Source organism: Xyrauchen texanus, chromosome 36 (genome assembly GCF_025860055.1).
Source record: "Xyrauchen texanus isolate HMW12.3.18 chromosome 36, RBS_HiC_50CHRs, whole genome shotgun sequence".
NCBI lineage: Eukaryota > Metazoa > Chordata > Actinopteri > Cypriniformes > Catostomidae > Xyrauchen > Xyrauchen texanus.
Window position 1 is genome coordinate 29,165,912 of NC_068311.1, and position 24,800 is coordinate 29,190,711.

Here is a 24,800-nt window from a genome sequence, read left to right on the forward strand (position 1 = left end):
AAAACAGCTAATTCCAAAGGGTTCACATATTTTTTCTTGCCACTGTTTCGTCTCTAGACCAAATAATTTTCTTTACTGTGTTACAGTAACAAGAATTAGATTTTTTCACATTACTGTAATGACATTTTGGGGGAAATCCTAATGGTTCTAAAATATAATGTCATGCAATATCATGCAAAATAGAATTGATAAATTCTGGAATGAAATATTTATCTTAGTGAGTTCAACCTTTTCATTCTATGTTTAAGTGGGGTTTTGTAAAAAGAACCGAATGTGAACTGGGTGCCAAATTTCCTATTTAGATGACAGAAGCCCTGCAGGTCCAGACCCCACCTGTTCCTCCTGGTCCCTGTCTGCCGCCCAGGGTGGTGGGTAAACCCAAAGCGAGAGAGGTGCAGTTACGCTGGGGTAAGTTTTGCCTCTGTTTATGCATCTTGTGCATGTAGATGTTTTCAGTATTCTGTTTTATCTGCAACGCTATTCAGCATCAGTGCTGTTTATGTGCAAAAAATAAATACGTTGACAACATGTCTTTCTGTTGTATTGTCTTTGCTAGCTGTACACAAAAACATCACAGCATGACCACTCTTATGAGTTGGTTCTTTAATTAATTGGTCAAAACGACTCACAAACTCTAAGTCTTCTGTTTAAATTGCTCGCAGATCGGTTACTGAATGAAAGGAATAGTTCACCCAACTATTCATCTCATCATTTACTCACCCTCATGCCATTCCAGTTGTGTATGACTTTCTATCTTTTGCAAGACTTAAAGATTTCTAAAATAATATCTCCGCTCTGTTAGTCCACACAATGCGATTGAATGCTGACAAAAACTTTGAAACTCCAAAAAGCACATAAAGGTAGCTTAAAAGTAATCCACATGACTGCTGTGGTTAAACGGATGTCTTCAGAAGAGATATGGTAAGTGTGGGTGAAAAACAGATTGTTATTGAAGTGCTTTTTTATTCTTAAATTCTCAAAGGAAGTGAAAGTGAAAGTTGTGATTTATAGTTAAAAATGAATTTAATATTGATCTGTTTCTCACCCACACTTTTCATATCGCTTTTGAAGACCACTGGAGACATATGGATTACTTTTATGCTGCCTTTATGTGATTTTTGGATCTATAAAGTTCTGGCCACTAGCACTTGCATTGTATGGACAACAGAGCTGAGATCTTCTAAAAAATCTCAGTTTGTGTTCAGCAGAAGAATGTAAGTCATACACATGTGTGATGGCATGAGGGTGAGAAAATAATGAGAGAATTTTCATTTTTGGGTGAACTATCCCTTTAAATCCATTACTGTAATGGTGAAGCAACAGTTTAAATAAATATTGCTGAGCAAATGTCAGTCTAATTATATACATATCCGGTTTTAAAGGGAACTATTGCTCCTTTGAGTAATGAGGTTTGTTATGGTAATGGTAACGCATGAACGAATGTCAAGCATGTTCAGCTCAACCGCGAGTTTGTAATGCATTGTCCAATCACTCACTTCTATGTATGCAAACTTGCATATTTTTCTGGCCTTACAGAGCACGAAAGATGGATCTGAACTGTTTGTCTTTTTGCATCTGTTAGCGCCCCCTCTGGTGGACGGAGGTAGTGTGGTGACTTCGTACAGCGTGGAAATGTTTGCTACCCAGGCGGAGGAGAGCAGGGAGGTGTACCAGGGCTCAGAGCTGGACTGCACGTTGGGTAGTTTACTACCCGGCAGGACCTACGGCTTCCGGCTTCGAGCCGCCAACAAAGCTGGGGTAAAAATCTGACATGGCATTTTCACAGACGTTATTTGCTTGTTTCTTATTGCACGGTCACATTTTCCTTTGCACGGCGAAGTTTTGTGGGTGAAATAAAGTCATCTCAACGGGAATCTGTGTGAATTTTGCAAAATGGACTTATTGTGGCAAAGAATTTCCCCTAGTGGATTTCACGTGGAGTTCAAGTTTGGTGAACTTGCCACATTGACCAATGGGAAGTTGGTTGGTTTGGCAGTGACCTCTGTGTGGGCGGTGCTTCTCGCACAGCTGCATGATAGCTCATATTCACAGTGGATAAGGATATCATTTTAGTGGCATGTTTCTTTTTAACTTAACTCTTCCAGAGTTTAAAGTGCAGCATTAAAAAGAGACTGCTTGGCAATTTAAGTTTTTGCTGGTTTCACACTTGCTCAGTTTCCGCCCACACCGCCTTTGCATGCAGAATTTCGCCATGCAATGTAAATGTGACCGTGCCTTTATTAAATGCATCATATATGTAGTTGACATTAGCTACCAAGTTGTTTTACATTTCGATGTGTGTTATAAACAGTTCGGGCCATTTTCGGAGCGCTCCGATGTCACAACAGGTCCAGGGGCCCCTGAGGCGTGTCGCCCCCCTCATGTCAACTGTAAATCACCAACATGTGCTGTGATCAGCTGGGAGGTGAGAATTATTCTATTGTATCAAGCAGACTCTTGTATATTTGCTCTTTAGTAGCTTTGAGGAGTCTGATTCATTTTTGTGAATCAGTTCATTGGGACCAAATCAAAACCCTTTTCAACTCTGTTTGTATAAGTCATCACTAATTATTTCCAGAAGTCCCCTTGCATCTTGATTTGTTTTGTTTTTTGTAGTAGTAAAAATGTATGTTCAGTTAAATTCTGCTTTGTATCATGCTTTTATATATAATATTATATTTCTATTACATGTATGCAATTATGTCAGACAAATTGCCCCCTGGATTTTCTGAGGCATTATTATTATTATTATTTTATTTTATTATTTTACATTTATGAGGGCATTTTTCTTAAGATATTATACGGTGTCATTCTTTTATTCAAAAACTTCAGTTTATTATATTTTTCATAAATTCTCAATCTGAACAATCAGACTGGGAATATATTTCCTCCTACCCATAAAATTAAATCAAATCATATTATGTTATATTGTGTATAACTGGAATATTAAAGGTATAGTTCATCCAAAAATAAAAATGTTCCCAAATGTGTATGACTTTTTCTTCTTCAGAACACAAACGAAGATTTTTAGAAGAATATTTCACCTCTGTAGGTCCATACAATGCAAGTGAATGGTGGCCAGAACTTTAAAGACACATAAGGCAGCATAAAATTAATCAATAAGACCCCAGTGGTTTAATCCATGTCGTCAGAAGTGATATGATAGAAACTTATCGATATTTAAGTCCTTTTTTACTATAAATTCTCCCTGCCCAGTAGGTGATGATATGCATGAAGAATGTGAATTGCCAAAAAGAAAAACGTGGAAGTGAAAGTGGAGATTCAGAGTAAAAAACGAATTAAATATTAATCAGTTTCTCACCCACACAAATCATATCACTTCTGAAGACATAGATTAAACCACTGGAGTTTTATGGATTATTTTATGCTACCTTTATGTGCTTTTTGGAGCTTCAAAGTTCTGGCTACCATACACTTGCATTGTGTGAACCTACAGAGCTGAGTTGAATTGTATTTTTAAAATTTATTTTCACAAAAAAAACATTGTGTTCAGCAGAAGAAAGTCATACACGTGACATGATGAGAGAATTAACATTTTTAGGTGAACTATCCCTTTAAGTATATTAGAATATTAAGAACTACAGACATTATTTTGCCCACATATTTTGAATTTCAGGGGCGGTTTTTTTGTCACTTTCGTTTGCATTTTTGCCCCGAGCCTCCCTCAGTTTCTGTCCCTGGGTGATTTCAAAATTTAAAATGTTAGTAAATGTATGTGTTCCAGTTGATACCCTAATTGAGATCTGCATTGTGAATATGCTGGAATAATACTGCTATTTTCTTTATATCTGATGTATGTAGTGCAATAATATTATAGGTGAGTAGTTTAGCATTAGGCAAAGTTTTTGTTGTTGTTAAAGTAATAAGCCACAACAAGTTGTGCGTTACAGGTATTTTTACCGTGGTTAAGGGGTCTGATGATTATTAATAAATAAATGAAGTAAAAATATAAACATATGTTTATAAAAATATAATTCATATAATGATTATCAGTAATAATATTAATAAACAGTTCTTCTAAGAACTGATTTTCATTAGCCTAACTGTATAGTTGATAGCAACTTGGCACATTCATATAGAATTCAACTATTCAAAATTCAATTTGTGAGGTCACAGGGGTGTGACTTCAACACAGCTCATCCAATCAGATTTTAAAATCAGAACTATCTGTTTTATAGTTTGTTTGTTTTAATACCTTTGCTTCCTGTCACATTCATACAGGTTCCTCACTGTAACGGTGCAGCGGTGTCAGAGTATCGTCTGGAGTGGGGGGCAGCAGAGGGCACTATGCAGATCTGTTACACCGGTGCTGCTCTGTCCCATGAGCTGAGGGGTCTGCTGCCTGCCACCAGCTACTTCTGCCGGGTACAGGTGAGAAAACACACTGTTTGAGGTGACAGCATTACAGTAACAGAATGTTTAGTGTGTGAAATAAACCAGGAAGTCGAGGCCTGATTTCTGATTATGTTGTAACTTCCTGTATTTTTCAGTCTAATGACTGGATGAGTGCCAACTTTACGCTGTCGGCGCTACCTAGTGGTTGTGATAAAAAAGTGCAGGTTTATCTTTATTTTCAATCACATCTTGAGTACGGTTAAATTCCTATTTAGTTCAAATTCTTCAGTTATGAAATTATAAAATGATGTTTAATCTTGATGTGTACGCTGGATAAATTGTCTAATAACAATGTACAAATGTGTATGTACATCCATCACAGGAGATTAATGTCATTTTTTCTGTGATTTCATGACCATTCCTTCCACAGAGTCATTTCCACCACATTTAAAATGTTATATTGTGTTTTATAGAGTTCAGTAATGGAAATGCTATATAATTTGAAATTCAATTGCTGACTCTTTTGTCACGCTTAACCTCATTTCATTTCAAATATTTTATGTATCCTAAATACACACACACACACACACACACACACACACACACACACACACACAAATAAAATTAACGTAATTTTGTCATATCTTTACATAAAATGCATTTGGAAAGAACCAAAAATAAGTGATGTTAAATGGCCTGTTAAAAAGTTTCCAATGCAGTTTTATTAAGACCCCTAAGTAAAAATAATACAGAAGTTGAAAATCAACCCCTGGGACATGAAAGAAACACCCATATATTCATGTAGGTGTAGCTGCTGGCCAGAGATCTCCAAATGGGAGCAGAATCTCCAAAAGAGGTTGTGGTTACTCCAAAAGGGGGCTGGGTACCCCAAAGGGGGGCACTTACACACACACACACACACACACCACGGTTTGGGTTAGGGAAAGTGTTAGGTTGGGGGCTCCCTATATCTTTGCTGGTGGTTTCGAGCTCCCGCCCCTTTTTGGAGCTCAGCCTGCAGAAATGGGCTGTAGAAATTATGGATATTGTATCATTGCTCTTATTGGTTTCCCTGCTGGATCAGAAAGCATCTACTTAATGAAAGATTCAATGTTAAAGATTAAAAATGTAATTTGTTGTTCATGTAAGGCCTGCTCAAACTATATTCACTCTCTGCTAAAGTGTGTGTCTGTGTGTGTACATATTGCTGCAGGCATTAAATGTTGCCGGTGTGGGGCCGTTCAGCGATGCTGTGCTCTGTCAGACGCCCTGCTCTGTGCCCGCTGCAGTCAGCAGCGTCCATGCTCTTCGTGAGTCGGAAATGAGAGTGGAGAGCCGGGTCACTGAGAGGGTCGAGGATGAGGAGGAGGAGGAGGAGGAAGAGGAGGAGGATGAAGAGGACTCACCTCTCCTCTACTCTCCATCCACTTGCCTGGGGCTGCGCTGGGAGGCACCACGCGATCACGGAGCGGAGATCATGTCATACCTTATCGACCTGGGAGAGAGACAGCCCATCCTCACTGGACCCGTAACCAAATATATCGTCCAGAACCTGCAACCCGACACCACTTACAGGTACACGCATCAATGTACAGCTATAGCTGCAGCTGATTTGCCCTCTATAAAGGAATCGTTAATTTTCTGGTAACAGTCATCTGCTTGTAGTTTATGCATCATTTTGACCTATATTTCTGTAAATTCGGTCAAAGGTTTAAGGCCATATATGTGCATTAATATTTAAAGCATGACTATAGGTTACAACTTTAAAGCCATTTGTCTGTAAATTAAGTGTGCATGTGTGTTTGCAGAATAAGGATCCAGGCTCTGAACAGTCTGGGCGCAGGTCCCTTTAGTCACACCTTTAAACTGAAGACCAAGCCACTGCCACCCCTCCCTCCACGCCTGGAGTGCACCGCCTCCAGTCACCAGACCCTCAGGCTCAAGTGGGGCGATGGCCAGGGCAAGGCCCAATCCACCGATTCCCTACAGTATCATCTCCAGATGGAGGATAAAATTGGGAGGTTAGCAGCTTCTTTCTTTCTTTCCTTTCTTTCGCACTTTCTTTTGCGCTTTCAAGACAAACACAACATAAAATAAGGAATCAATTATATATATTAAACCCCTCCCCCCGAACATCTCTAGATGTAGACTTTGTTTTTTAGAATCCTAGCCCACACTCCCTCCTCCAATACCAACTTTAAATCTTTCTCCATTAATCTCTTGAGGGAAGTTGAAGCTCCGTCCCCCAGACTCTGAATTAGCAGGGAGTAATACACTGATGCCTCATGACCTTTTCCAAAAGCAGTAATCACCATTCCCAGAGTTTAGGGAGGTGTGTGCTACTCCCAAAAAAAAAACTGAGATCTGGGAATCCTAAATGTTGAACATTTTCAATGGATCTCAACACTCCTCTCATATAGGTCACCGAGCGTATTAACAAAATTACATAATTTTGGGTTCAGCCATATGCTCAAGGCAACATTAAATTAAACAAAATCTTGGGTAGGCCTAGCCCACCTATGTCAATCGGCCTATGTAGTTTACTGAAATATAATCTGAGACGCTTACCATTCCTAATGTTGCACTTCACTATGCTATCAAATTGCTTGAAATAAGAGAGGGGGACATCTGCAGGGAGAGACTGTAGTAGATAGTTGAATTTTGGAATACAATTCATTTTAATAACATTAACCTTCCAAGTCATAGATAAATGTAATTAAGCCCACCTGCCCACATCACTCAAACCATTTTATTAAAGGTTCTTCCTAATTTATCTTTAATCTGTTTGAGACATTTGAACTGTAGATGTTTACTTATCAGTGTAATGACCCCCCTGCTTTTACTTGAGCCAGCACTAAAGAAAACATGTCCACCCCATATCTTCCCCAAATTTTCAGCTTCCTGTGGGGAAAGATGAGTTTATTGAAGAAACACTATCATAGTTCTTACATTTAAGAAGAGAAATAACCTACCTTCCTTTTTATGGGGTGCTCCAACCAATTCACATACTACGTGGAGAGAGACAATCCACTCATATTAACATTTCACATTTTCACATATTAGGAAAAAATTTATTGTGTGTCAAAAATAAAATGAAAAAGACCACATTCCACATTAGCGCAACAATCAAACCCCAAACTTCCCCCCGAACCAAACAAACAGAAAAAAAAAAAGTGTGCATAAACCCCACGCACGACAGCGCCAACCGTCCATCCCTCTAAATCAAGCAGTCCATGTACTCCTATGAGAGCCCTGTGACAATTTTGCCATCGAATTGCTCAAGTCCGGTGTTTCTGTACAAATTTTGTAAAACAGAATTACACATGTTCCTCCACAAAACAAACTCTAGCCGCTAGTGGAACCAGCACACACACACACACAAAAGGCCATTCAGTTTCTTCGGGCAGTCAAACGAATGTTCAGTAAACCGGCCCATTCAACTGCTACATGAGTGCAATTAATGACCCAATCTCTCCAATGTCCTGCAAGAAATACTCCACAAAACAAACTCCAACCAAGAGGAGGCATAAGTACAAAGAACATGCAAATTCATCCACAACACTATCCCGAAGGAGTGCTGCTACACAAAAAAAAACTCCAGCCGCTAGGTGGAACCAGCACAAAAAGAAGCAAAAAAGATGCTTAGCTGCCTCGGACGATCAAGTGGATGTTCAGTGAGAACCACAAAATAACTTACTCAGCCCTTTGTCTTTATGAAGGACATTGCTTGCTGGGCACTTGTAAATACTTTACAGCCATCCTTAGCATCTAACCTTAGCATCTATTATCAATTTGCCCAGAACATTGGTGCAAAAGAGAACTTCTGTTGATGTAAGAGTTTTCTGCATTTCCTTGAATCAATCACATTTCTCTCTTGTCGAATTTGCAAAGTCTTGGAACAAGAAAATGCTGTGGTTCTTCCAAGAAAGCCTTCCTTTACTCCTCGCCTCACGTAAATTTGGCCAGAATTGATCGGAACCTGTCTCCTTCAGCGGATCGCCGAGCCGGAACCCTGTGAGCTCACTTGATTTCCAGCTTATGGCCTGTTATGTCGAGCAGACTCAGAAAGAGCCAATGCAGGAATTTCACCATATCCCAACCTTCTTTTAATATACAGATATGTGGTGCAGAATGTTGAGCGCTTTAAAGATTTAATTGTAGGTGAGACTACATAGCATAAAGTATTAAAATGAACTAAATGTCTTGCCATGTTTTACTATTGCCGTTCCCAGCTAGTAAGGGAGGAAAAAAAACTCCAATTAACATGAAAGACATCACTTGATACTTTATAGTATGTTAATGTATTAACTTTAACTGCTAATTAGAATGATTTGTCTAAAACGTTTAATTGTGCAAGTTGACAGATACACATTAGTAATTTGTGTCCAATTTGATTTTGCATGAAAAACCATGGAAACCCAAATACAGAGAATAATCTTGTGTCTGTTATGAAGAAAATAAATGGCCATTTCAGTCTTGTTGTTATAGGATTGTAATATTGTGTACTCTATAAAGAGGTTAGCTCAGTTAACAATGTTATCTCTGTCTTTTTCTCTCTCTGAAGGTTTATATCCTTGTATAAAGGACCTTGTCACACTAACAAAGTGCAGAGGCTAAATGAGTCTACCTCGTACACATTTCGCATCCAGGCCTTTAACGAGGCGGGCGAGGGGCCCTTCTCCACTGTTTACACCTTCACTACCCCACGCTCCCCACCTGCACCCCTCAAAGGTACCGCATCAACCCATATCATCCGGAAACATACTGGAAATATTCTATTTTTAGACAAAACTTGGAAGAATGGCAAGCGTACACCAGTTCTATTGTAGCTGTTTTTACTGACGTGCGAGATCAGATTATTACAGATGCTGTCGAGAAAGATTATATTGTATTTGTTTTGTTTATATTGTAAGTCTTACTCTTTCTTACTCTTTATAGGGGATACAATTTATGCAAATAAAATCAAAGCAGTTTCACAGCACTTATTATGTGCATATGACAGCCTTTGTTACAGTTGATCTATCAGCCTTGCACTCAGATGGAAAATCAATTATTATAAATTAAAAAGGCATTAGCGAAAGCAGCCACAACATCCTACAGAACACATTTAGTGTTCCTCAGTTTGATACTAAAGCTTTTTGACTCTGATTTCTTCTCAGTTTTTTCATTTTGTTCGCTGATTATGTGTCCATCTGTGTGTATATGTGTGTGTGTGTTCAGCTCCTCGTGTGGAGCGTGTGGATGAGTCATGTGAGGTGAACTGGGAGACACTGCCACCCATGAAGGGAGATCCAGTCATCTACTGTTTGCAATGCATGCAGGGAAATTCTGATTTCAAACAGGTTTGTACATCACACTGTATCATCTGCATGTAAAAACTAGGACTGTCAATCTATTAACATTTTTGATTAATAGAATCAATATTTACTGAGAAATGCCCCCCAAAATTATTATTTGGTATACAATAATTATAAATATTAGATATAATAAGTATTATAATTCAGATAATTCAAATACATAATCAATAACATATCCATGTATTGTGGCAGCAGACAACTAAAGCATTTACACAATACGAAAAGTGGCTATAAAAGTCAAAATGTTGTTTTGTGTCCAAATCATTGAACAGAACCCTGTTATTGACCTTATTCCGTCTGCGCTTTTTGTCATTTTTGGTCTATGTACTTATGTGTCAGATGGACACTTTTGGAGCATCTTCGATTTTTTGCATCCTGTCTCACTAGTTTTCAGAATTTCTAGTCATAAGTGCTGTGTTTTTAGGACGCTGTGTCAAGTTAAATGTAGTATGAAACTTTGTATACACATCTCGAGATCCCGGCATTCGGTTGTGCTCGGTCCAGTCTGTGGACTGTGCTGTCTGCTCTTGCTGGTTTGTTGAGGTGTGTTGCCTGTACAGCGTGACTCGCACTGACTGCCCCCTTCTGCTTAAATTGCTCCAATGGTATAAACATTCCTTTTTACAGAAATTGCATACAAAAGTCGAGCAAAGGTAGACTGGTCACACTGCTGTGGGAGGCGTTTAGAAGTGCATTGAAATATGAGGACGCTACATGTCAAATACAATAAAATGTGTTATCAATAACTTTATGCCTCCTATGAATTACATTTACATTTATACATTTTGCAGACGCTTTTATCCAAAGCGACTTACAGTGGACTTATTACAGGGGTTCCCCCGGAGCAACCTGGATTTAAGTGACTTGCTCAAGGACGCAATGGTGGTGGCTGTGGGGATCAAACCTGCAACCTTCTGATTACCAGTAATGGGCTTTAGCCGACTACGCCACCACCAATTCATGACGTTAGTGCGCTAACACACTATACGCGGCCGCAATATGCACCAATATTATGACACTGATACTACTGCAAAGATGGGTGTACTGTATAAAAGAGTAATAATGGGCAAAATACAGAAAAAAAAAAGAATGATGATATGATGCGTGAATGACTTAAGCTGCAGATGGGACATGAGTGAATGTGCACTTGAGAGTATTTGAGTAGATTTCCTTTTGTAGACTAATTAAACAAACAAAAAAATCTTATGTCATGTTCTTGCATGCCGATGTGTTCACATTGAATATAGACTGAAAAACTTAAAGTAGTTGGTGGAGTTCCAGGTTTCACCTACTGGTGACATGGACCAATGGCAGCAAGAATGGCAGCCGGAAAGAAGATTTCCTAAAAGTTCGCCCAGGCGAGCTGTAACGAACCACCGAAACGGATGCAAAAACACCTACTTTTTGGCCAGATTGTGTTCTAAATGACATCATACCCGTTCGTTCTTCAATTTCGCATGGAGTATATCTGAGCCTTAAAGCTCAAATTATACTTAGTTCAGACGCGAACATACACAGGACGCGTGACGCAAATCTCGTCATCAGCAGAGTGCTTGCGCACTGAACGAATACAGGCCGATATTTTAACCGCGCATCTTCGAACGCGCAGACTGCGCATGCGCCTGGAACTATTTACACAAATTAGTGGCCACATAAGGTGGGAATACAGGAGATACCTGCATTTGTATAACTGGAGTCTGAAAGAATATAAAGACATCTTTATGGGTCTAAACTCTTAAGAGAAATTGTCCGGCATCTTGGCAGTCGTAGCACGCATGCAACAAATGGAGTATACTTTCACAGGCTTGCGTTCGACTATGCAGACGCTGAGCATTCACACCAAAATCAAAGTATATGTTGAGTATGAGTCTATTTTTATCATTGACTAGGTAAAAATCATCAGTCTGATCTCTTAGAAAAGTAATATCAAAGCTCTCCTCAACAAGCCTTATTGTTTGAGGTATCAATAATTTCTTTGGCACAAATTGTGTGGGACGAATTACATACCAAATTAGCCAGCACCACTAAAGCCGGTCGCACACCGGACGAGAAGTACCACACCAGGTCGCGGGTAGGACAAGGCACATGTATCGCCTTGTGAATCTAGTCACTATACACACAAGTTCTGAAGGTTTTTGTACTTCAAGAATTAGCAAAGTGATATTGATGTGTTTGCAGGTTAGTGTATGAAACCGGTGCAACTGCGCAATCTGAACGATTAGAAATTGCAACGTTTATTATGCGATTTCTTGAATAGGATTCATTGAAGCTGTCAAACCACAAAAAGACCGATTTGTAACTGAAAATATATTGTGTAGGCTCCATGAAAGGTACATATACACAATTTATTAGAAAACAATGTGAATGGTGCTCCGTGGCACTGCAGACTTTTGAGTAGCCTACGGAATCGTAGATTGGCACTCGTGTCTGTCTACTGCGGTGTGAATTCATTCATAGAAAACATTTTTTTTATTCTGTGTTCTGTGAAAAACTGCTCACCAAACACTTTTTTTAGATTATTTATTAAATATATCGATTTTAAATGTTCCTATTGAATAAGGGGCCAAAGTGTCTCAAATGTTTGTCCCCATTTATGTGCGAACACAAGTGTTCTGAGGTCATGACACTGACAGATGACAGGTGTTGGGTCCAGCTGTATGAATGAATACTATTACAGCATAATGCTGATCAAATGGGAATTAGTGTATGGCTTAGTGACAGTTATTACACTTAATGTGAGAGCCAAATCAAATTTTGCCACTGATATATGTCTTGTTGTTGTGCATGCACTTTAAGCTGTCATCACATGTTTTGATAATGCCGTTGATAATGACTGTTTAGCAAGACCACCATAATGTTAAGAAGGACAAAACATAGTATAGAAAAACATGAGAATAGTTTGTAGAAATTATTTTTTTGAATTGAGGAATAGTTCACTACTAAATGAAAATTCTTTCATAATTACTCACCCCCATGTCATTCCAAACCTGTATGACTTCCTTTCAAATGCGGAACACACAAGGATAATTGTTGTTTTTAGCATTAAACGATGCATGTTCTCCACTGTGAATGAGCTTCTCTCAGAGCACATGAATTTTGACCCCCCAAAAAGACAGTTATCATAATTTTCTCACCTTCATTTCGTTCCAAACCCTTTCTATATTGACAATGCAAAGATGTTTAGAAGAATATCCCCAAAAGCTCTTCTCCATTACAGTGAAAGTAAATAGAAATTGTTGCTGTCAAGCTTCAAAAAGGACATAAAAACACCATAATGACTCTTGCTCTATATTTCAAGTCTTCTGAAGCCATACGATAGCTTTATCTGAGGACCCGACCGTATTTTAAACAGTTTTTCACTCTGCTGTAGCTCTGAAATTTCATTCACGCTGCATTCAATAAAAAAATTTAACCGATGATGTTTGACATTGATTTCAAACCTGGTGAAACACGTCTTGAGGCACCATGTTTGAATGCACACAAGCATGAATACAATTGAGAGCTACGGCGACGGCAGCTTCAGATTTTTTTCTTTCAGAAAAGTATTTTATCTTTTTTTTTTTTTTTTTGGTTCTTTGTGAATCACCATTCATTTCCGTTGTATGAAAAAGAGCAACTTGGACATTCAGCTAAATATCTCCTTTTCTGTTCAACGAAAGACAAAGTTACACCATACACACTGGAACAACCTACAGTTCAGCACATGATGACAAACTTTTAATTTATAACTTAAATGTGGGCCCTAAGGTGCCCGTTGGAGGTTCAGGTAAAGAGTAGTAGTAGTGTTGAAGTCCTAATAGTGAATAGTGATAGTCCAGAACTGTTTGATTTTACTTCAAAGCACACTGCTGTCAGCTGTCTGTGGTGTGACTAGAAATGAGTGAAATGACTGTGTAATGGAAAGGTAAATCAGTCTCTCTCCTGCTGAGAGACTCTGTGGGAGATTGCATGTCGGAGGCTTCTGTGTTTGTGTCGATGCGGCCCAAATGCACATCCTACACTTCTGCATTCTTAAAATCTATTTTAATAGATCTGTAACCATTTTTCTTACCTGAATTAATGCAATGGCAAATTTTGTGATTTATATAAATGTTTTTTTTTTTTTTATTAAATTACTAGGGATGGACCGACTTATCGGCTGATGATATTTATCGGCCAATTCTTTACCAAAATTCTTACCGTAAGCATAAGCGTGAAAATGCTGATATGAAAAAAATGATGCTTGATTTATAATTAGTAACACACTGTAAAAATTCAGTGAATTCAAATGCACAATTCAGAAATAATAATAGCCATAATTTGAAGAAGGGTTGGCACTCCTAAGAACATTTAATATTTCATTTGTATTCTTTCTTGTAAACGTACATAACAGTTGTGAAAGCGGCACTTACCTATAGGCTACTTTATGAGGGAAAGTATCCAAAACGATTTAAAACCAGCAGACTTTGACGTCAGTATGATATCCATTAATGCTGCATGATTGATTGAATTAAAGTGGTCATTCGCCTGAAAATTAGAATTCTCTTATCATTTACTCACCCTCATGTCATCCCAGATGTGTATGACTTTCTTTCTTCTGCAGAACACAAATTACGATTTTTAAAAGAATATCTTGGCTCTGTAGGTCCTCACAATGCAAATGAATGGGTGCCAAAATTTTGACGCTCCAAAAAGCACATAAAGGCAGCTTAAAAGTAATCCATATGACTCCAGTCCATATTTTACGGAGTGGTATGATAGGTTTGGGTGAGAAACAGATTAATAATTAAGTACATTTTTGCTTGAAATTCTTCTCCCTGCCCAATAGTATGCATAAAGAATGTGAATCACCAAAAACGCAGGAAGTAGAATGTGAAAGTTAAAGTGGAAATTGACTGAACAGGGAGGAGAATTTTTTGTAAAAATGTACTTGAATATTGATGTTTCTCACCCACACCAATCAAATTGCTTCTGAAGATATGGATTTAACCACTGTCATATGGATCACTTTTATGCTGACTTAAGTGATATTTGGAGCTTAAAAATGTTCTCACCCATTCACTTGCTATTTTCATTCACTATGGAACAAAATAGCTGAGATATTTTTCTAAAAATCTTCATTTGTGTTTTGCTAAAACAAAGAAAGTCATACACATCCGGGATGGCATAAGGATGAGTAAATGATGAGAGAATTTCCATTATTGGGTGAATTATTCCTTTACGACTCATGGCAGAAAAATAAAAAGGAAAAGCAAAAAATTTTTTTTTTAAAAGGCTGCATTTTAAAATACTTAAGTGTTTCAGTCAGGCTTCAGTCCATGCTGTGTGAGCAAGCAGCGCCCTCTAGTGGTCCGGTACAGAATTTTCCATTATACCCCTATAATACGGAATTTAAAAGGAGGTTTTGTTCCTTTTGGTTTGAACATTTATTTTTCCATGATGTTTGACATTTCTGTGGAATTTCCCAACATATGCATGGTATGAATTTGTAATGTCCTATCATATAGAGTTCATCCATTGTAAAACCACAAAACTGGCCTTTTTTTCTTTTGCCTTTACTCCTGCGCCAATCCAGTCCTGTTGAACTCTATTTAAAACAGTGTCATTGGTGATTAAAGGGTCAGGAATTAGGGCAAAAAATGCCACCAAAACTGACTGAAATGCCCCAGAAATTCTAAATGTCCCTGTAATAAATGTTTCTTATGTTGTTGTTAATATTCTATTCTATGGCTAGTTATACACATTATAACATAAAATATTATTTGATGTTGAGTTAATTTTATGGGCAAAGGAGATTGAGAAGTTACGTAAATTAATTCATTAAACAGATGTTTTTAAGTTTAATGCAATTTTACAAAAGCAATATGTGACCGCTGCATTCTCTCTCTTTTTGTCTCAAATCTACTCAGATCTACAAGGGCTCGGCCACCTCCTTCCAGCTCCCCAGCTTAAACTTGTCCACGGAGTACCGTTTCCGTGTCTGCGCCATCCGCCAGTGCCAGGATGCTCCCGAAATCTTCGGCCCCTACAGCTCCACCGTCATCCTGCTCCCACCTCGTATCGACACACCTGGGGCCTCCAGTGCCACCGGGTCCAAAGCCACCGAAGCCCAGAAGCCAAAACGCAGCCTGACGGATGAACAATTTTCTTTCCTTATCATCGCCCTGTTGGCCGTGACCTCCATCCTCATCGCGGTCGCCATCCAGTACTTTGTCATCGAATGAGCCGTAGCGCTCTGAGGCTGCATTATATTGTCCAAACGAACCGAACTTTGTTTTTTTTTTTATTTGTTTGTTTTTGTTTATTTTTTGTAATGGCAAGGAGCCACATTGAGGGAAAGATTGCGATAAAGTTATAAAATTACTTCACGTTCTCTATCGTTCTATCTTTCTCGCTCTTCGCTGTCCCTTCTTTCTCTCTACGCATGCTGTCGGAAACAAAACACCGTTCCCTTGCGCCGGAGTTGGAGGGTGATTTATTGAAGGATCAGCAGTGAAGCTTTAACGCTCATCGCATACTAACTGTACCACTTTCATTTATTTGTGTAGCTGTAATCTTTATGTTATTTATACGTATAATTTTTGTTGTATACTGTCTAGTGTGTTTCGATCAGTGTTCCAAAGCTAGCTCGGTGACCGCTCACCAGCTTATCTTGGGCATGGGACTGAGGGCCAGTGACCACGCTATAGGAGAAGGGGGCACTCCGGGGGTCTGTGGCGATCTCTGGGAGATAAAGTCTACGAAATAAGGAAGGCGAGGCGAGACGGATACCGCTGGAATTAGCGAATGTTGGATTAGCACTTTCCTCAGAACTTTTTTGATGTTCAGAATGTGTAAAGGATGCAAAAATAACTAGAGAAATGTTAGTATATTTTTGTACAGTATGACAAGAGGACGTGTTCATTGAGATTCTGGTTTAGTATGGGGGAGTAAGACTATGAATACCAAACTAACTCAGCTTAATAGATATTTTTACTATCATGTACGTATACTGTAGCTTGTTTTTACAATCAAGCAGCTGCTTAGCTCCAAAATATTGTCATTCAGCACAAACAATGTACGCTTCTCGGACACCTTTCCTTCAGTCGTTAACTTTGCACCTTAGTGAGAAGAGAAAAAAAAAAATACTTATTGAATGCGTCTTGATCTTGTGATGCGTTTTATGGAATATGTTATCCAGTTGTGCAAGCCCTTCATGTGTTTTGCTGTTTTAAAATTGTAGTACCACAAAATTTGTTCTTGAAATGGTATATTCAAACAAAAATCATTATTTTCTGAAGTCAAATAGTATTTTCTTAATTTCTTCGATTTGTTCTATTTTTAGTTTTAGAAACCAAATTATTGGTGTTATGGATTATCGCATTGTGTTAGCCTTTATTTTTAGTCATATTACTTTTTGGTGTAATCGCTAGAGTATTGAATATAGGACTAAATATTCATTTTCAGATACCTTTTGATTTCTCATTCGAATCACACGTTTATTTTTTTATATGAAAAAGAAAACCTTTAAGTTAATTCTGTCAGGCAGAGAAATTAAGAAAAGTGCAAGAACTGAAAATGCAAACAGCAGTAATGAAATCTGTTAATCCTTCATGTACTTCCTGTGAATTTACATTTTTGCCTTTTTCTCTGTGTTAAAGTCTCGTGACTGATTGTCAGTGTGACAATCTGGTCGTAGGGTTTCGTGTTGTGGTTGGTTATGGGCAAATGAGTGCTGTCACAAGGTACCTTGCAAGTACCTTTGATTAAAAATGAATTACATGATTTGGTCTAATAGATATTCTGCAAATGTCTTCTGTTTGTCATTGAAGGAAAAAAATCTCAAATTCCTATTTTTGATAGTGATAAAATGTAATTGCAAAGTGTGCCATTTTAACGTCTCCCCACCATAGTAGGTGTTTGGTGCATGGGAGAAAGAAAAACGACAAAAAATCAATAAAATATGCACAAAAAAATGACAATTTTTACGTAATTTTAATGTTTGCAGTTACCTCATACACCGTACATTCCAAAACAAAAATTTGTTATAGTATACATACAACCAGACATATCACTTTAAAAATATTCGTTATCAGATAGGAAATGTATAATCATATATATGTATCTAAAGTGTGTCTGTATAGTCATGATATCTACAGACGGATCCATGCACAATAAAAGATTTATAATTCTTAACTATCTTGAAAGTGTTTTCCTGCATGTTGCCATATGCTCACAAGTCCTATGATCCATATCATTGCGTGTAAATGTTTCCAAATGTCTAATTTGTGTTCAAATTTCTAGAAAAGGGTTTTAGACAAGAACTGGAGGGGGAGGGGGTGAACAATGAAGATACTTGGGAAAAGTGGTGCATTTTCATTGCAGGGAACATTTTTCACCTCCAAGCTTTCTATGTAACACAAAAGGGCAAAGGAAACAACTCTTAAGGTAATTGGATTCAATGAGTGCTTACAATGGCTTGCACCAGATGGATTCTGTATCAGATTAAATTATTCTTTAGCACCTGTGTCAAACGTTTAAGTGTATTACGAAGACATTATCATTTAAATTTATTTTCATGATTTAAGTCAGCACTCATGGCAAACAAGAGGAAAGCTCTGCCAACAGTGTATAAATAGAGATGTTATAATGCCAATCTCTTAGGAGACTCTTAAAACAATCCTAATTACTTATTGTATGTTCATTACAAAAAGAAAGATAATTATATTCAGTTGTGGTCATATTAGATATATCATATGGAGTTATTTACTAGAGTTTCAAGGTTAAGCCAAATGCAACTGCAAAAATAATCAGATTTTTGTAAGTCGGTGCTTGCAAGTGCAAAACTTGCCGGTTAGGGCTTTAAGATGTTCTGGTTGGTTGCTAGGTGGTTACTTAGTGATCAAACTTAAAAGAGCCCTCCCCCCAAATCTCTGATATTCTGGATCCCTAGATATGGTTGGAGTCCATACCTTCAGTAAAGATCTATGGGATGTATTCACCTGTATTACTAATTTACAGTCAAAAATCGTCTGGTCATTTAGAAAAGTATTGGCTCACCTCTCCTCAACTAGCCACACGATTTTAGGCATAATTCATTCCCATTCTGAAACATAGCTAAATTTCAATACTTGTGAATTAGGGGTTTGTCCCCAGCATACACACATTTAGTCCTGTCCTAAACTCACACGATGTGAGATCGAACTTCTAACAAGAATTTTGTAGACAACCAATTAACTATTACATGAATCAAGAGCTCTGTCTTCATTCAAATCCTGACATCAATTGCCCCGCCTTTTGCCTCTGTTTCTGTCATGTCTCCACCTCTTGTGATCTCATTATTTATTTAAGAATGGGACTAAGTGATGTTTTGCATGCACACAGTCTAAGGTAGAGGAGAGGTGAAGATCACAGTGTCTTGGATTCAGTGAACCAGATTCTACCTCAACAAGCCTCATCTTTTCTTCAAATGCACTGCCTCTTCGATACTTGTGGACCTTGATGAAGGTTTTGGCCTCTTATTATAAATGGATTGTCAGCTTCGGAGTCACCTCAATTGAAATTTTCTTGCTAAAACTCATGTAGACATCTTGTAGTAGTTCGCCTTTGTCTTTCGTACCCCCCTTCCAATCTCTCAGACCTTTCCTACCACAACGCACCTGTAGACTTCCATCAATATGGAAGAGTTTATGGAGGACCAACATTGCGGAGACTCGCTCTTCCCAAACTCCACCCTCATTCCAGTAACCATCATCTGCCTCCTGCTCTTCGTTGTTGGAGTGACCGGCAACACAATGACCATACTCATCATACAGCGCTTCAAGGACATGAAGACCACCACAAACCTCTATCTCTCCAGCATGGCCATCTCAGACCTAGTCATCTTCCTCAGCCTCCCCTTTGACCTCTACCGCCTCTGGAAGTATGTACCTTGGGTCTTCGGGGAGCTTGTGTGCCGTCTTTCACACTACATCAACGAAGGTTGCACCAATGCTACTGTCCTCCACATCACGGTGCTGAGCATGGAGCGTTACCTGGCCATCTGCTTCCCTTTCAAAGCCAAAGCTGCCATCACCAAGCGGAGGGTCAAGTATGTCATCCTGGCGCTGTGGGGCTTCGCCCTGCTCTCCGCCGCACCAATTTTATTCCTGATGGGTGTGGAATATGAGAACGAGACGATGCCCGATCCGAACACGCGACAGTGCAAGCACACTCGCTACGCTATTGACTCTGGGCTGCTCCACACCACTATCTGGGTGTCAACAGCCTACTTCTTCTGCCCCATGTTCTGTCTGCTCTTCCTCTATGGGTCCATCGGGCGTAAGTTGTGGAAGAGCCGTAATGAGCTTCACGGGCCCAATGCGGCAGCCAGGGAGAGGGTTCACCGACAGACCATCAAGATTTTAGGTGAGTGGTTCTGAAGGGGGGGGTGCTTTCTCATGTGTGGGCTGTTCTTTAAGGAGAGTTATGCTATCACATTTCTAAGCAATGCGGGGCTCCGGCTTACACAGGCGAGCAGAGCCCCTGGAGCAGAGCAAGTGTAGTGGAGTGGTGGTGGTGTAGTGGTCTAAAGCACATAACTAGTAATCTGGTAATCAGAAGGACACTAGTTTGAGCCCCACAGCCACCAACATTGTGTCCTTGAGCAAGGCACTTAACTCCAGGTTGCTCCAGGGGGATTGTCCCTGTAATAAGGGCACTGTAAGTCGCTTTGGATAAAAGTGTCTGCCAAATGCATAAATATATAAATATAAATATAAGTGTTGAGAGCATCTGGTCTTGGCTTCTTCAGAAGGGGGTCCCCTTGATGGTTTGTGCCAGAGGTTTCTGGGGGGGTAAATCAAGATTAATCCCCAACACTATTGGATAACCCTGTAGGTCTAAATCCCGATAATCTTTGCATGTTTTAAAGGAAACCAAAATGTGAGCTGACATGATTTTGTGTTTAAAATGTATATTATTGTCTTCTGTTTTTGAACAAGCCATTGGGTAATTTGTCCACGATCAGACATACGGAGATGATGTGATTGGATGTTTGCATCATTAAATGAACAGCTTGTTTGCAGTGCAAGTAGCAGAACTGCGGCCAACTTGCTCACTCCTGTCCGGTTATCGACAGCGGTCCATTCTGATGAATAATTCCGATCTCACCACATTGTTTAATGTAAAAGTCTGCTTATATCTGGGCCAGGGACCACTGTCACGTCTAAGTGTAATTTTGGATTCTCTGCTGTTAACTGGAATTAAAAATCGGAATTGCGCTATGCAAATTGAGTGTAGTACAGGTGTGTTTTCGCAAAACCAGCTCAAGCCGCTCTTTTACTGACTGCGATTCATTCTTAGTGAATTCACCCCTCAGAGCTAAAATCTTATTGTTATATACTACTATGGAATAAACTAAATGGAGCTTATTTCCATACTTTTGTCCTTGGTACATTTTACAGATACACCCCGAAAGCAGCAGAACACTGGATGCTCTAGCTGATTCTGTATTGAGCAGATTTTCTTTTCTGTCAGTAGACATGTACACTCATGCTTTGATCAGGAGCTGGTTCGGTTTAGCTGTCCCTGAAGAGGTATTATGATTAAAAGATCAGCAAGGGGAAGAATTTGTATTAGACTGAGGTTGACTTGAAAATGCTTTTTTTTTTATCATGGACAATGGATAGAGCTCACCATCTCAATCTTCTGTACCTTCTCTCTATCTTCTAGCTGTGGTTGTGTTGGTATTTGCCATCTGTTGGCTGCCCTACCACATCGGTCGATTCCTCTTCACACATGTGGATGACTACCACTCTGCCCGCCTCAGTCAGGACTTCAATGTGGCCTCAATGGTGCTGTTTTACGTCAGTGCCTCGGTTAACCCCGTACTCTACAACCTCATGTCCAACAAGTATCGATCCGCTGTCAAACGCCTCTTCCTGTTGCGCCGCAGACTCCACCACAGGCCTGATCAGAGGCACCTCTCATCGCGTGATGACATCACTGCATTTACGGAGACTTTCACCGGGGTGAAAGAAACCATGATGACAGAGGAGGGCTTACAGTAACATTCATTACTCTAGTGTTACATTGGCTACATTCACACAGAAAAACTCTGCATACAATGGCATTCTATTTTCCATAAGTAAATTTAAAAATAAAAACTTAATTGGATGGAACCAGAGAGTTTTTGGATGAAGCAGCTGGAGCTACCATTATCTGTACAATTGTATTTTCTTAAATTAACATTGACAAATATTAAGAAATGCTGTAAAAAAAAAAAAAGTAAATTATTAGTTTATGATAACTAATGCATTTCCCAATGTTAACAAATATAACCTTATTGTTAAGTGTTACCCATTAATATAAATGTTACTATTTAAAAGTAAATGCACATTGTTCTTACGGTGGTCATCCATCTCCTAACGTCCCTTACATATTACAAGTTTGAGAAGTAGATTAGCTTTGGTTACCTATTTAGACAGACATTAAATTCTGTGTCCTTTTGCGTGAATAGGACAATTTGACTCACACATGTGTTAGTAAATAAATAAATAAAAAAATAAATAAAAATAAATGATGAGAATGTTACTGACTCCGACTGTAAGTGTGGCACAGAAAAGCCTGTGACAGTTTGTGACTGCTGGGGAATATGACTCCTAAATTATTCGTTTACTGGTTTGAAATGGAGGTACAGATATTACCTCAGTTATTACACACATTAAGGATGCATTACTTTTTCATTAATAAGAATAAAGAACCATATGCCTTCACATAGATTCCACATACTGTGTTTAAAAGTGATGTTTTAATATGTTATTATAGAACTACTTGATAAGTGGGGATTTTTTATTTAATGTTCCCAGGTTCAATATAATATCCTATCCTTCTGTTGTGTCCTTGTCATTTCCTTTGTACATATTTTAATTCATTAAAATGATACTATATAACAAGCACAATTATTATTCTTAAGTTAAAAGGGCACTCCGTAATTGTTTTCGCATTACAAATTTGAACTCAAAGACATGAATTGTAACTTTGCAATAAACATATATATATATATATATATATATATATATATATATATATATATATATATATATATATATATATATATATATATATATATATGAAATCATGAGCACTTACATTCAATTGATGATTCCAGTCATATCAGTAACCTTAAAAAAGCTGTTTTATTCTACATGGAGAGGGTCTGCACATGGGGGCTGCCATGTTAGAATCACATGACCAGCCGAATACTACTCACTTAATCTCAGTAACCACACTGTTATTTGACACATTCCCTCATTGATTAAAGTAATCATGACTGACTGTGAATACTACATTTCCACAATAACATCTGAAACTGAAAAATATTGATTAAAATGATGCTGCATCCAAGCCACTAGGTGTCAGTATAAGTCCAAGATGACACAAAGACAAAAGTTACTGAGTGCACCTTAAATAACAGCAAACATTCGTGGACTGTCAATCAAAAACAACCCTAGCATACATGCTGTACAAATGCATCTCCCTTTCAAGTTCTCTGCGCCCCCTAGTGTGAGAACCATGTATTAAAGTATCCTCTCTTGAGCACCACCCACTCATTAACATAGAATTTACATGTTGACTTTGAAATAAAACATTTTATGAAAAATCTAATAATCAATTCATTTTGGTTTGACAGGAAGATGCATTTTTTTTAAAACAATTAAGCACATTTTCACCAATGTAATTCGAAATGTTATCTAAATTTAGCATTACTACATCATGATAGAATTATACAAACTCCAAAGTAAATGGATTTTGATTTAGAGAATTGGGAGAAATATGCTTAATCGTTATATACATAATATCAAATAAAAAAAATTCAGAAAGTTTTAAAAGGTTTTATAGGAGTAAATCTTAATTTAGCATATTCGAGTGAGCTGCAGTGTTCCTCACCTTATGGAGATTCCATTCATAGAAGGCTTTCACTATCATTATTACAAAAAGTACACATGTCGCTTACATCACAATATCTCGCCAGGCGTGCGTTAACAATCGAAGCTTTTTAATGCGGCATAGCCTAACCATCATGACGACATAGTTAGGACCCTTATATAAAGCGAGTGTTCGCAGGAGCGCTTTACTTCACTTGAGCAACGACTCGATGTCAGAACAGACAGACGGACTGCAAACTCACTCAGCGCTCCATCACGAGTAGGCCCTACAGACTTTGCTCCTGCGCTGGAGTCAGTGCAGCTCAAGGCCTATTGTAATGCTCAACTGATGTTGGGTGACTTTACAATGACACCTGATGGAGGGAACACTGACACAACAAGGGCTTCAGATCGAGGGGCTTCTCCTACAGCCACCAGGAAAGAGAACATCCCAACAGGCGACTTTGAATATTTGTATACAGGCACTATACATGTACTAGAAGACTTTAACAATGTATGGTACACAACAATATTTGTATTTTATTTATTTTTAATATTTTATAAAAAAAAAAAAAAAATGTTTTTTACTTTAATGAAAACAAACTAAGATTTTTATGAAAAAAGAGAGAAAAGTAGGGCAACTCTGTACCACAACAGAAAATACAAACCCTAACTACCTAACCTAACACTAACCCTAAAATGAAGTGTATAATTTATGCAATGACAGAGTTGCAAAAATAAACATGGTTTTCAAAACAGCTTTCTGAACACACCCCATCTTGCACTTTTTTCTTCTCATAAAGTTTATTTCAAATGAAAAACTAAAATGAGAAGTTCTTGCTAAATACTCCTTTATTCTTGCCCTTATGAACATTTACCACAGTTCTTGCATAGTATCCAGAGTTTAACAGTGGTACTAGTAAGATTATGGTTATCAAAGGTAAAACCATGCTCCTCATTACCATGGATAGATGTGCATTGGCAAGAAAAAATATGTGAACCCTTTGGAATTACCTGTTTATATGAATACATTTGCCTTAAAATCTGGTTTGATCTTCATCTGTTACAATAATGAATAAACACAATCTGTTTTAAGTAATAATATATAAATTATCGTATTGTTCTTGTACGTACTTAACACATCATTCGCATATTCAAGGTGTTGGTTGGAAAAAAGTATGTGAACCTCTTGTCTAATGATGCCAACAAGCTACTTAGAGTC

General features: G+C 38.3%; 2 protein-coding genes across 5 annotated transcripts in view; both read left to right on the plus strand.

Moving 5' to 3' along the window:
- Positions 1 to 17,867, plus strand: part of LOC127629658 (fibronectin type-III domain-containing protein 3a-like) — a 117,752-nt gene extending 99,885 nt beyond the window's left edge. For all 4 annotated transcript variants that reach the window (XM_052106809.1, XM_052106813.1, XM_052106811.1 and 1 more), the window contains 9 exons: positions 303 to 408; positions 1,583 to 1,758; positions 2,312 to 2,425; positions 4,243 to 4,392; positions 5,570 to 5,931; positions 6,165 to 6,377; positions 8,921 to 9,087; positions 9,577 to 9,698; positions 15,602 to 17,867. In XM_052106809.1, the coding sequence (XP_051962769.1) occupies positions 303 to 408; positions 1,583 to 1,758; positions 2,312 to 2,425; positions 4,243 to 4,392; positions 5,570 to 5,931; positions 6,165 to 6,377; positions 8,921 to 9,087; positions 9,577 to 9,698; positions 15,602 to 15,916 (1,725 nt within the window). In that variant the 3' untranslated portion in view covers positions 15,917 to 17,867. The remainder of the gene's footprint in view (positions 1 to 302; positions 409 to 1,582; positions 1,759 to 2,311; positions 2,426 to 4,242; positions 4,393 to 5,569; positions 5,932 to 6,164; positions 6,378 to 8,920; positions 9,088 to 9,576; positions 9,699 to 15,601) is intronic.
- A 1,481-nt stretch (positions 17,868 to 19,348) lies between these two features.
- mlnr (motilin receptor) lies at positions 19,349 to 21,721 on the plus strand. The gene is made up of 2 exons (XM_052106921.1): positions 19,349 to 20,078; positions 21,384 to 21,721. The coding sequence occupies exons 1-2, from the start codon at positions 19,349 to 19,351 to the stop codon at positions 21,719 to 21,721; spliced, it is 1,068 nt and encodes a 355-aa protein (XP_051962881.1).
- Positions 21,722 to 24,800: the final 3,079 nt, after the last annotated feature.

Excerpts from the sequence above, each read along its gene's own strand:
- mlnr (XM_052106921.1), top strand. The coding sequence starts at position 19,349 with ATGGAAGAGTTTATGGAGGACCAACATTGCGGAGACTCGCTCTTCCCA. Across the intron at positions 20,079-21,383 it reads ACAGACCATCAAGATTTTAG|CTGTGGTTGTGTTGGTATTT; the intron begins GTGAGTGGTTCT and ends TCTATCTTCTAG.